Source organism: Phaethon lepturus, unplaced genomic scaffold, assembly GCF_000687285.1.
Source record: "Phaethon lepturus isolate BGI_N335 unplaced genomic scaffold, ASM68728v1 scaffold48075, whole genome shotgun sequence".
NCBI classification, from domain to species: Eukaryota; Metazoa; Chordata; class Aves; order Phaethontiformes; family Phaethontidae; genus Phaethon; species Phaethon lepturus.
Window position 1 is genome coordinate 298 of NW_010542148.1, and position 12,837 is coordinate 13,134.

The window sequence follows — 12,837 nt, forward strand, 5'->3', positions numbered from 1 at the left end:
CGGATCAGCGACGGCTGGGGCATCCCGTCCCCCATCGATGCCGTCTTCTCCAGGTGCAACTGCGACGGCAAGACCTTCTTCATCAAGGTGGGCAGCCAGCCTGAGGGCGCGGGGGGCAGCCCGGCTTAAAAAAAGGTGCAGGTTTGGAAACACCCTGCTCTGAGGCCGCGCTGCTCGTTGTTCCATGGAACAAGAAGCGTTTTTGACCAGCGCGGTAGGTTTGACACTCTGGGGGTGAAGTGTCTTTTCCCCGGCCCCCCACTCATCTGCCTTGGGATGGTGCTTGTCAGGAAAAAACTCAGTAACGTGTTTTTTTTCCCCCGTGAAGCATTGGTGGAATAACTGATAATCGAGTCACACTTACATACAGGCTTCAGAAAAATCCAACTCTTTAAAATATGAGTATTTTATCATGTTTGTCCCTTGCCCAAACATGGCCTAAGTTTGTTTCTAATGCGTTTCCCTTCCCGAAAGATGATAAATGCTGACACCTCATTAAAGCCATTATACAGTTACTTCCCAATTAATCACTCAGTCCTGGAATTCAAGCAGCTTTTTCCATCCATGAAAATTTAGAGGTTAAACAAGCAAAGTGCCTTGCTCAGTAGCCACTCTTCACAGTTCATTGCTAAGATCCTCTGCCCCTACTCGGAGCAGTGTTAAAAGACTGCAGAAGGTATTTTAGGAAGTTGCAATTTTTTGCCTGTTTTTAGTGGTTCCAGTCAGTTTTACAATGGAGTTATCAAAATGCTAGCGTTACAATGTGTTTTTGTGTCTGTGTTGAAGCTCAGTTACCAAGAACGAATTTCCTCTAACGCTCATTTTTTCCCTTAAATCATTAGGGTCCCCTGTACTGGCGTTTCACTAACGGTGTTATGGATAAAGGCTACCCCAAACCTCTTGCAAACGGATTTGCAGGGCTAAGCGGGAAAATAGTAGCAACCCTCCCCGTGGCAAGATACAACAACAGACCAGAATCTGTTTACTTCATCAAAAAAGGTGTGTCTCACATTTCAGAAGTTCGCAGATAATCAAAAGGTGCTTGAATTGCCTTAATCAGGAATAAAACACTGTTTCTCTTGACTGAAAGATGTATTTCTTTCAAAACCAGAAACATAAGTGATGTCAGTGTGCTAGGTGGTCAAAAAATAGCCTGAGGCTTTAAAAATTTGCATTAGTGCTTACTTTAGGCGCATTTTAAGAGAGACAGGACTGTAGGGGACCGAATCCAGCATTGTAGCGGACAAACATTAAAATAAGTTTTACCTAGTGGTAAATTATTTTAGTCTCAAGTTAATTAGCGAATGGAAGGCTTTAATCTTTATAACTATGTATGGAAATCTCCCTCCCTATTTCTTATTTCATATTTTAAATTAATGTAATTGCCTTATAGGAAAGATGTACTGCCAACTTAAGAATTGTTATCCGAATTTAAAAAGCAGAGGTTAACGAAATGCAAACCCTTTTCTGGACTTCAGCCCTCCTCTCATGCAGCCTAAAATGACAGTCTCACCCTCTCCTTGGTAAATAGGACTGATGGCAGCAAAAGCAGCTCCCCTGGAATCGTACTTGCTACAGTACTGTAAGGAGGCTGGAGGAGGTATCACTACATCTAGAAGCACACGTTAGGCTTAGAGCAAGGCTTTTCTTATCTCAGAATGCAGGAATGGATATAAAAAGCTGAAGGCTGCCACAGTTGTAGATGTGTTAAATGATGCAGCTGATCTCCTGTGTGTGATACAGTCATCGTGTAATATGGATATCAATGATATTTTCATATGTGATCTAGCTGGTGGTTTAGTGTGGTTTTGTGGGTTTTTTTGTTTGTTTTTTTTTTAACCAAACCAAATGAAACAAATGTCTATACTAGATGGCAACATGCAACAGTATGTGTACAGACAAGAACCAGCCAAGAAGTGCCAAAGAAGAACCCAGGTTACCGTAAGATACCCAGCTTATGTCCCAAGACTTGTAATAAGGAGACGCTTTCAACGGGCAGTAAGAATGCCAACCGTTATTCAGACTGTCAGAGTCAACCCATATCCATCTGGTAACTTATGTTTATTAAGTTTCTTTCATACAACCGTTTTAATCTCAGTAGTTTCTGAAACACAACATTCCGTTCCATTTTTTTTAAATATAATACTTCTAAAATTTTTTTACCCAATAGATCTCGCTTGCTGTAGATGACACAAGCAAATGATAGCTTACAGCAGACACACTGCGACACTGCCTAACTTAACTTTATCTTTTGCTTGCAGGAGTTTTGCGTAAGGAAGTCAAAATGACTGCCTACTGGCGAGGGCTCCCGAAAGTTATTCATTCAACTATATCACTACCCAACCAGAATAAGCCAGATGGCTACGACTATTATGCGTTCTCTTACAGTAAGTTAAAGCTAATGCGAGTTACTACATACTGCAAAAGGCTAGGGGATGGGGAAGAAAGAAGCCCACATAGCTCTCGGCTTTTCGAAGCGTGAGGTTACCACTTGTGATTCTGCAAGACTAATTTTAAGCACTACTAAAAAGTCCTGAGAATTTAAAATGTTGCCTGCAATCAAGAGAAGTTTCTATTAAAAAAACCGCAATAGTTACAGGACAACTAGCAGCAATGAGGTGCAACGATTCAAACTAGCCAGTTGCAGAATGCATTGCCGTTAAGAGTTCAGGCTTATACAGTGACAGAAAGCCCAAAACTTAAATGCAGAATTATATTAATGATAGATTGAAATCCTTGGACCACTACACATCGACAAGTTTTTCACTGGCTTCCACGGTACTGTATTTCTGGCAAAACAAAAAAGGGAGGGACATGAACCATTTTGCCTCACAGGAACAAGTTATTTATGATTCCAGATTTGGTAGATCCTCTAGCCAGGATCATGCAAAAGCATTCCTCAGAAACTTCTGGATTATTCAGAAAAAACCCAGCTGTAAGAACTAGCCGTATCCAAATACAGCATACTCAAATAAGTTTCTGCCAGTATGATCTAGTGCCTAACCTCAACATAGGCCAATTCACACTCGGAGACCACCGAGTTACCACTTTTGTAGTCAGTATTTCCAAATTCTTAAGACTATTTCTGTGTTCTAGCATTGTAAGAGTATTCTTCCCTACTCCCTGTTCTCAGGACAGATTTAATTATTAGCAGTACTGTAAAACTTAGCTAAACACAAAGAAGGACACGTGAAAAATAAAGTCGAGGGCAAAAATTCATTGTTACTGCCTCTCAACCCCATCCATGTATGTATGCAGAATGAAAAATCTGTCACCCATACCTAAATGAAATTAAAAGGAAGGCTTTAACTTCAAGATTCTTTCCATGCACTAAATGTAGTTTCTGGAATTTAATTCTGACACATCTTCATTTCAGATCGGTACTACAGTTTGGATGTTGGCAAAAGAATAGCAAGACCTGTCACCGCTCTCACAAGAAAGACCGTATCCAAAGACTGGTACAACTGTCCTAGCAAGTGATGCACAGCAAAGGAGTTATAAAAAAGATGCCATTTGAATGTTGACATTTTGTCTGATTTTATTAATAAAGACATTGAAATGTCTGCACACAAATCTAAGTATAAAATGCTGCTTTAAGCTCTGGCTTCATTACACTAAAGCAACCACAGGCAAACTGGCACTTTCTATTCATATACACAGCTGTAATTACTTTACAGATTATTTAACTAATATTTCCTCTGTTCAGGCCTCCTCTGCCTCCCATTGCATGAGTTACACCTGTGTTGGGAAAGAAAGCAAATAAATTAATATAAATCCTCTTCACCCTTTTAATCAACCATTGGTACATGCAGTACTTCATCCTCCCATACAGAATTGCTGCTCCAGCAGGGCACTTCCTTTCTGATAAAATTGAAGGCCCCTCTCCCTCCCCTAGGGCCCGGCGATGGCGGTACATTATACTTCTGTCATTTAAAAGGGTGGTGTTGACTTGTGATCCTATCTCGGGCCCTGTGCCGAAAGAACAAGTATAGCATTCTTACCAGATCTGAAATCAATTAGTTCCTTCCTTTTGTTATTAAAGAAATGGTGATAGACTAGAAAGAAAACCTATCCTAGGTCCACCTCCTTGCTTTTCTTTTTTCTTTAAAATATAGATACTTAGATTTCAATGCTAGTATCAAGTCTTCTATAATGTTAAAATAATGCCAAACTGAATACAATTCATCCAAGGGTTCTTCTTAATACAGAAGTTGCAGGCAATAGTGTATTGTCGTGGTTCAACTCTATATTGCATTACAAAAATATGTAATACTTCCACAAACTTTTGTTGTGTGTGGGTTTTTTTTTTTGTTGTTCCCCCCCCCCTAAAATCAGTGTAAGACACAGTGATGTAATAACTGGAACCCTTAAGGTACCAAATGGGAAACTGGTATGTAGTGGTTAAAACAAGTATTTCTAAACTTATGTCCTATCATTATTTTTTAACATCTTCTTTTAAAACTTGGTGAAATTTAACACCTACTGCCATTTACCTTCTCTCCACGGATAAGAACCAAGTGCCACATAAGAAGAAAGTTTGCCTATCTAAAGAGCACTCAGACTAACACACTAAAACGAAACTACAGACCTCTTAGGGTAACATTCTGAAAGCGAGGGCAGGCATGCTCTATTATTCAATGTCTTACAAGCAAACACAGGCGTATAAAGCAGTACTTCATATATGGTCCCCACAGGAACAAAGTACTAAGAACTTGTTTGAAAAAGTCTGAATTTGTCAAACGACTGAATTTGAGCAGCCACGAACACTTACCCCTCTGTCTGTTGAACTGACGACCACGAACACCAGTTCTTAATGTCGGTGGCTGAAGTCTGACACGTCGAAATGGCTTAGGCTGATTACTGCTCGTGTCTGTGAAGAAGTGGAAACGCAGGAAAGAATGTCTGTGTCTAGTACAGCTTCTCACTGTTAATGTTTACATGATTTGATATGTATTTACTCTCGAATTTACTTTAATTTACCTTCATAATGAAGGTGCATCCTGATTCCATTGACAATTTCTCTGATATAAATAAAAGCCTCAAAACAAGTATGTTTGGGACTTCTTTCATCACCCTTGCTAGGTGGTAAATTGGTAACTCACTGTTCTTTTGATGATTTAATTGAATGAAAAAATATTTTAAAATGTAACATCAGACATAACAGTGGATAGAATCACCAAGGTACTAATAACTGTTGCTCCTTGAAGCATTATTCTTACTACGGCCTACTCTAGTTACTGTGGTCCAAGTAAAAATTGTCTGCCATTAAGACTACAGGCATCAAAACGTGATCCTTCTCTAGAAGTTCTATCTTATTTCGTGTTATCTTGGCTATCAGCGGTGCATGATGCCGCTCGAAAAAGTTCCCACACTTAATGAAATGGTATGAAACAACTGCTTCCAGCAATTAACCCGTACCTGCAGATGAACTAGAAGGAGGATCTTGACTAGTTGAAGGAAGATCTGACTCATCAGATGCTTGAACAGATTCTTCTTCTTGCTGGCTATCAATTTCTAGGCCTGCTTCTGAAGTAATTCTAGAAGAGAAGGAGGGGGAGGAAAAACATAGAAGTGTATTCACATTGTTTGAAAAAGCTCAGGAAAAAAAGCATTATCTTGGAGCAGGAAGATTCCTGTGCAAATGGCTTTCCCCAGAAATTCTCACTGGTTTTATTCTGTTTTGTCATGTCCCCCTGCCCCAATCATGAGAGATTTATCTGGTTTTTAGAAAAGTAACAATGTCACTTCCTTGCTATGCAGCCCAACTCCAGATGCATATTCAACATCCTAATTGCCTTTCAGAGAAGGTCATAGAAGCTATTTAATCACAATAACTAATCAAACTTAACGTGATGGTGGTGTGTAGGTTTAGACAGGGGAAGAACGAAGTGGAGGGACCACACTGAGCGGTTATGCCTAAAAGATCACACATTGGTGCAATATCTGAGTTATTTGGACTCTGCCTTCAAAAGGCAAAAACCAAAAGCATTATAGGTCTGGAAAAAAAAATTAAACATTCAATTTAGTTTAAATGCAGCTCACTTTTTTGTTATGTATTTTTATCTACCTTGGTTAGCATATAAAAACTGTTAGAACATGATAGCTAGAACTCATAAACTGTGGGAAATATCTGTTCTCTATTAGGAACAGATTGACTTGCTCTCCTATCGAGCTAAAAGCCTGTTCCGAACTACAGATTGTTCTGTAAACCGTTTAGTTCCTTTATGGATATACTTCTCATTCACCAAAGATTAGATGGTTTTGTAAGACACAAATATCAGATCTTAACATCAGAATACCCATCCTATGCTCTATCTACTCATAGGCAGATTATTGCAGTCCAAGCTGGTGCTGCATCAAGAAAACTGTGCGGCATATTTAACTTGCAGCAGTAACATTTAATTTTCTGATGACCAAACCACTTACCTCCTGCAATCAGTAGATAGAAGTTTAGGTGAATTGTGAACTACACACCTTTTATTATTATGCAACCAATAAAAATAGAAAGTAAAATACAGCATAAAATGATAACCTATCCCCCTTTAGATTTGTAATGTATTTGATCATAATACAAAATACAGTAATTATTATAAGTATTAAAAATTGCACTTGCAAAGTGGAAGATAAAATGATTTGCCTATGAAATTCTCAAGAACTGCTTATTCTCCTCCCCTGTGCTACATTTTTTGTACTTGCACTGCCTTAACCGAATGACTTCATTATATATGCTTGCTTTGTAACAAGGAGTCCTTTCCTCTATTAACAAACAGGAATGCTTTAGCCTCTACAAAACCCAGTCCTTCAAACCAGGGCCCTTACCATCAGTATTTGACTACTACAGAGCCCTCTGCATTCCGAAAACAATACAGAAATCTTTTTTTATATTAGCCATGTTAAATCAGGAGAAAATCAGAAGTAAAACTTCAGTTTTAGACGAAAAGGTCAGATCATACTACTTCACAAAATTACTAAATCCTGTTTGATCTGTCCTTTGTACCAGAACAGGTTAAATTTGAAAATGAATCACAGGCACACTTGGATGAAAACAAATCATTAAAACTAACATGACATCAAGTCTTAGTGAATCAAACAAGTCATAGTTTACCCTTCAGATTCTGCCTCTGCAAAAACTTCATCCCCATCATCACCCGCTCCAGCCTCTGTAGTGGTGGACAGATTGCCAGTAGATGTTGTAACCATTGGAACGGACTGAGAAGCATGCTCTGACGCGTCAGCCGATGCACTTTCAGTAAAAACTGTCACTGTACGGGAAAGGTAGTTTAATAAACATTGAGTTAGTTTGAATTTCCTACAGAAGATCTGTGGAAATATTAGGCACGTCGGGGAAAGGGCTACTGAATACTCCTGCTGTAGCAGTAAGCACTAGAACAACAATTATCTAATTCTTTTCTGGAAAGTCAAGGTTTCCAACTTCTACTTCAGCCTGCAAATTTCTTGCCACTTACCTGGTGCTGCTACTTGTAATGGTGTTGTGGGAACGCTACGACCACCTGATTCCTCCTCATGAGCAAGGAATAGTGGGGTTTCATACATTCCTAAACCTGCAACACAAAGTTTTAGTGACAATTAAAATAGCCAGCTAAAAAACAGATTAGCCGCCTTCTCTCTGTGTGCTTGATGAAATCCAGTGATTTGTACTTAAATATTGAGATTTTTGTTACTTTAAGCTGTTTTGACTTAATGCCAGAGCTAATTATAATTTATTAAAAGGTAAAATCTTGATGAAAATATTTCTATTTGTTTTACTTTCATCCTTTTCTTATGCCATTACTCTACGGTGAGCTTTCTTCAAAGAACAACATACTGTTCCATGCTGACAGGGATGCAGGGGAAAGAGACTGATTCAGGACAACAGCAAAACAATATAGACCAATTGCCTGGCCATCTCTTAGCAGGTAGGGATAGATCCCAAAGATTTCTTTGCATTTGCTGTTTTCCCCTTTTATTTTACTACAGGAAAGCCACAATCAATTATTTAAGAGTCGCAGGTTTCCACACTTCAACAAGGACCTGAAGTAGAATTGCAATTTCTTGACTGCGTTATTTGTTTTTCACTCTAGCAACCATGGAAAAGAAAGTACAGAAATGGTTTACCTCCTTGCGATGCAAGCTGACCCAGATCAGAGTGACTTGAGCTAGTTTGTGGCATATCTTCAGGGGGTCCAAATCTGAATCTAGGAACGCCAGCTACCTGGGGGGAACTATCAAAATAAAGATATAAGCAATTCTGCAATTTTTCCAATGATGGGGGACGGAGAAAAGAAAAAAACATAAAATACAACTTTCCGACCAAACCAAGAGAATAAATTATGCAAGAAACAAAATGAATTAATACTGACCATAAAAATCAGCTAAACTACTGCTAATTAAATAGCAAATATTTTCTCAAGCTTACTTGGACTGCATCCAAAAATCAGTAGAACAGTCATGAAGAGAATATTCTTTACTTATTCATCCTATGAATTCTCACCATTTTACGTAGACTGCGGAACATGTCCAGAACCGTCCCAAATCCAAAAATGGAGATAACTTTTCCACTTTTTTTGTAATATTGGAGGGGGGACAGGCAGGGAAGGAAATGAAATAGAAGAACCTATTTTTTTTGCTTATTCTCTTAAATCAGTAAGTTACCATACATTGGAGATGATCTGCCTCCTAATTTGCTGATAATTTTCATGATACACAGTTCAAATAATGATTACTTATTTGCAGATGCAGTCATCTATCACGTTTTAGTACATTACTCCAACCACAAGCTCACTTCATTTGAATTTATTTTCATTCTACTGAAAAATGTAAAGAAATAGATGCCATTTTTTTTTCTTCTACTTACTGAATGGCTTCTGCAAACCCATCTGTACGATGTGGAACTACAAGGGTTGGTGTGCTTGGAACTGTTCTATCCTCATCATCGAAGAAGTGTTGCTGCTGGAAAAAAAAGAGACTTACATGAGAGCCTACGATGTATTTCCAGTTTCTACCAAATCAAGTTAAAGGTTGGTTTGCTTTTTCCACATTGTCCAGCAAAACAAAGACAGATTTAGCTCTAACAAAATTCTTATCTAATTTCAGGCATCTAAATCTGTGCTAGTTATATAGATCGCCCTTACAGGCAATTAAAAAAAAAAAAACAAAACCAAATCAAAATAAAATGCATACACTTGCAGGGCACCTATCTTTCAAAGGATTTTTAGACATCTACTCCAGGAGGTCATTGTATCATTGAAGTGCCACATCCCCCTGTTGACTACAAAGGAATCTCAGGGTGACTCACTCAAATATACAGGAATCATCTGACTTAATCTGGATTGCTGTAATGCACCTACCATATGGGATTTTTCACATATCAAATAGTCTGATCCCTACAGACTTGAGTCCTTTGTTCTGACATTGCCTACAAAGCCAGAAACCTCAGTTTTGTCTTCCCTTATCCTTCATAAGGCATTCTCTTTACCTCCCGGTCTTCCTCTCGTACCTTTCAAACCTCTCTCTCCAAAATATTCCTAAGCTCCCTCACGTCCAGGCAAAAATCAGTAGGTACTGGGGCCAGTTCCAATCAGAAACTGAACAACAAGTATATGCAAACCGGGTAGAATCAAAAACTGAGCTGATGCCTTTGATCTCAGAAAAGGTACTTTTTCAGCCAGTCTTTCTCCCCTCCCTCACCGAACTTGTATTCGTTCTGTCAAGTACAGTTAATGTTGGATTAAGGGTTCAAAATTAGCTGAAGGTGACAGACAGAAAGCATAAATGGATTAGCCTTGTTCCCTTAGGATGAGACTGAAAATGGTTCCTCCCTGCCCCCAGTAATATAGCCAATTTAAAGACTGATTCTAAGAACCAGTAATTAAAACTGCCTTGGACAAAACCAATTCAGTCTCTTTTGAAGAGCTTTAGCTTCCTGGGACTCTTCTAGCCTTCCATTAATACAGAAATTAACAGGACCAAGATATTATCTGTAAGGCTACAGAAACCATCCAATGTCTGAAGTCAGTAGCTAGACTTCTTTAAAAAACAAAATAACACCAAAGAGTTATGAATGCTGCCTCAATGCAGGTTTTCAGTAGTAGACTTTTGTATACTTACCATCCCACCTATACCAGGAGTTAGCTGAAGTCCACGCCCCACCGACTGTCTTCGAGTCATCTGGATTCTCTTTAGCGTAAAGAAAAAAAGTAGTATGAACGCTTTCCTGGCATTCTAATACCATACAATTGTTCAATCAGAGCCAAGTATAGTGGCTAAATGAGTAAGTGTAACAATTACATGTCAGTGTACAACACTGCTCAGTACAGGCATATCTGCTGCCTGGTCTAACTACGAAAAAGAACCATGTAGGTTTAAATTGTGGGTAAGTGACAATACTATTTTACTCAACTTTCTACTGAGGACAGAAAACTTGAACACAGAAATATTGTGGCCCCAGGCCTCTGAACAAGTTAATGGTAAAGGATGTATCAGTCAGGATATTTTTTCAAAATTCAGGTTGTGATGTTTTCATTTATAAAATCTATAGTCTACATCATAGCATGATCATGGGTCATGATCACTGACTGTGAAAGGTTTAACTTAGAAAATGAATGGCAACACTCCTTTGCCCAATCTGCATTGAGACAGAGACTAACCAAAACTCCTGCCAACCTAAGTTACAACCTGTTCAAGAACAGCTTTTGTAGTGCAAATATCAGCAGTCACTGACTGAAACAACACTGTTATAATGACCCAAGATACAAATCCGTCAGGAGTGCCTTACTGCTTTCAATGTCCCCTCTCCAGCCATAAGCTGCAGGATGTGACGTGTTAAGTCAGTTTGCTCAGCTACCATTTTTAGGATGCTAAAGAGATGTCATCTATTTTTACAATACTTTGTAAGTAAAGTACTTTGTTTTTACTTAGAAGTCATACAGTAATTTTTTAAGTCTTCTGAATGTCTAGAGATAGTTTGTACCTGTACTGGAGGACCCAGTTCTTGAGGAGGAGCATGAATAGTTAGTCGTGGGGGCAGTGGATGTGGTGGTCTGCGTGGTGACTGTGGGGGCCGAGGGGCCTGTCTCTCCGAAGCAGATGATGGCTGCTGTTCTCTTGAACTTTCATGAGGAAAGGTGGACTCTGCAGCACTTGTACTACCTTCTCCTAAAACATACAGAAGCATAGATGAGTAAACCCATGCTCTCCAGACTGAGTTGAAAACATGAAGGCAAGTCTTCACATTCTGCCACCATGTTAACACAGACATTTTTACTCTGGCAAGAGTGGGCACAGCTAAGTATTGCTAGTTAAAAATCACTTTGAAGAGGAATTGTGCCAGCTACATCAACACCAGCACCAAAACAAACTATTGATTATTCAAGTGCTGATCTAGAGAGAGGAGATTCATCTACTGAACCACCAACAGCAGTTTCCATAGTGACCAGAGCTGGCAGGGTTTTCAAAGGAGTATAGAATATATCCAGAAAATAACATTTCAAAAGAATCTACGCTTCAGGTTAAAATGGTCTTTAGCATTTCACCTTATATTCTTTTAAGTGCATATTTTAACACATGCAAAAGAGCTTCTACATTTCCCCCCCCCTTACAGACACAGACTTTGAAGAAACATGGAATAACCATACCACTGTTTTGAGAATCGGCTGCCCTCTGGTTGCTTTCACCTCCTCCCATGCTTTCCTCAGTTTCTGTTCCAGGATCTGTACCGTCAGCACCCTAAAAAAACCCCCACATAAACATAATATGACAGCATTAAATGACTTATAGGCTGTAAAGAGGATATAAAAGCAGTAAAATGTATTCAGAAAGTAAACAAAGTCAAATCTATGAAAATCTTAAAATATTTCTGCAAATATCTACAAAATCATGTAAATGTGTACAAATGTATGAAATTTCAGAAGTTTTACATATCTGTACATACACAAATGTGAACAATGTGGCCATCATCACCTAATAATAATAGACAATTAAATGTCCAGCTTTTGAAGAAACTGCCTTACTGGCTTTTCAACTACAGTATTTGTTTCTGGCTCCTGTACTTTGCATTTTCATTCAGCCCTTTTAAACATTCAAAGGTGATTTGTCTTGTGAAAACACAGAAACTACTATCACCTACTAGCAGCCTCAATTTTCTAGGATGAATTCGCACTAAGATTTTCTCTTTCAAGTACTCAAATCTGTGCAAATCTGTGCCTTACACCACCAATTTATTCCAAGAAATTTAACTGGCTTTATATAAAAAAAGGTACAAATCTCACCTCAGCATCATCTGCTTCATATCCATCATTACCATCAGCACTACCAGTTCCTTCATTACTGTCATCACCTTCATCTCCCATCCCTGTGTCTTCATCATCATCCTCGTCTTCCTCTTCCTCATCCTCATAGTCCTACGAAAAAAACATAAAACCACCTTACGGAAGTGTGGAAAGGATAGTGGAATAATTTCACATGTTGAAGTGGTACACAGAAAACATCTGTCTGTGGATCTCTTTCTGAAGATATTCAGCATTTATTATGCACAGAGTAGCTGTATGTATTTTTTGATTGCTGTGACCTTGGCTGGCTGCCAGACACCCATCCTGCCACTCCCTCATTCTCTCCAACAGGACAAGGGTAGAGAATAAGATGGAAAAGCTTGAGGGTCAAGATAAAGGCAGCCAGATCACTTACCAAGTGCCATTACGCACAAGACAGACGCAACTCGGGGAAAATGAATTTAATTTGTTGCCAATTAAAAGTAAGTGTTGGATGGTGAGAAGCAGACAAAAAACTAGAACGCCTTCCAAACTTGACGAATGGGCCCGCATGAACCTCATGAGGTTCAAC

The 12,837-nt window shown here is 38.9% G+C and overlaps 1 protein-coding gene across 1 annotated transcript; it reads right to left on the minus strand.

Annotated features, from left to right (window-relative positions):
* Positions 1-3,474: 3,474 nt before the first annotated feature.
* On the minus strand, positions 3,475-12,398 carry LOC104621447 (nucleoprotein TPR-like; the record flags this gene model as incomplete). Its single annotated transcript, XM_010287937.1, has 11 exons — positions 3,475-3,738; positions 4,772-4,870; positions 5,419-5,537; positions 7,106-7,262; positions 7,467-7,562; positions 8,116-8,222; positions 8,855-8,946; positions 10,108-10,176; positions 10,970-11,154; positions 11,634-11,724; positions 12,267-12,398. Coding segments are annotated over 11 exons (1,203 nt in total), but the record flags the coding sequence as incomplete, so codon positions are not given.
* Positions 12,399-12,837: the final 439 nt, after the last annotated feature.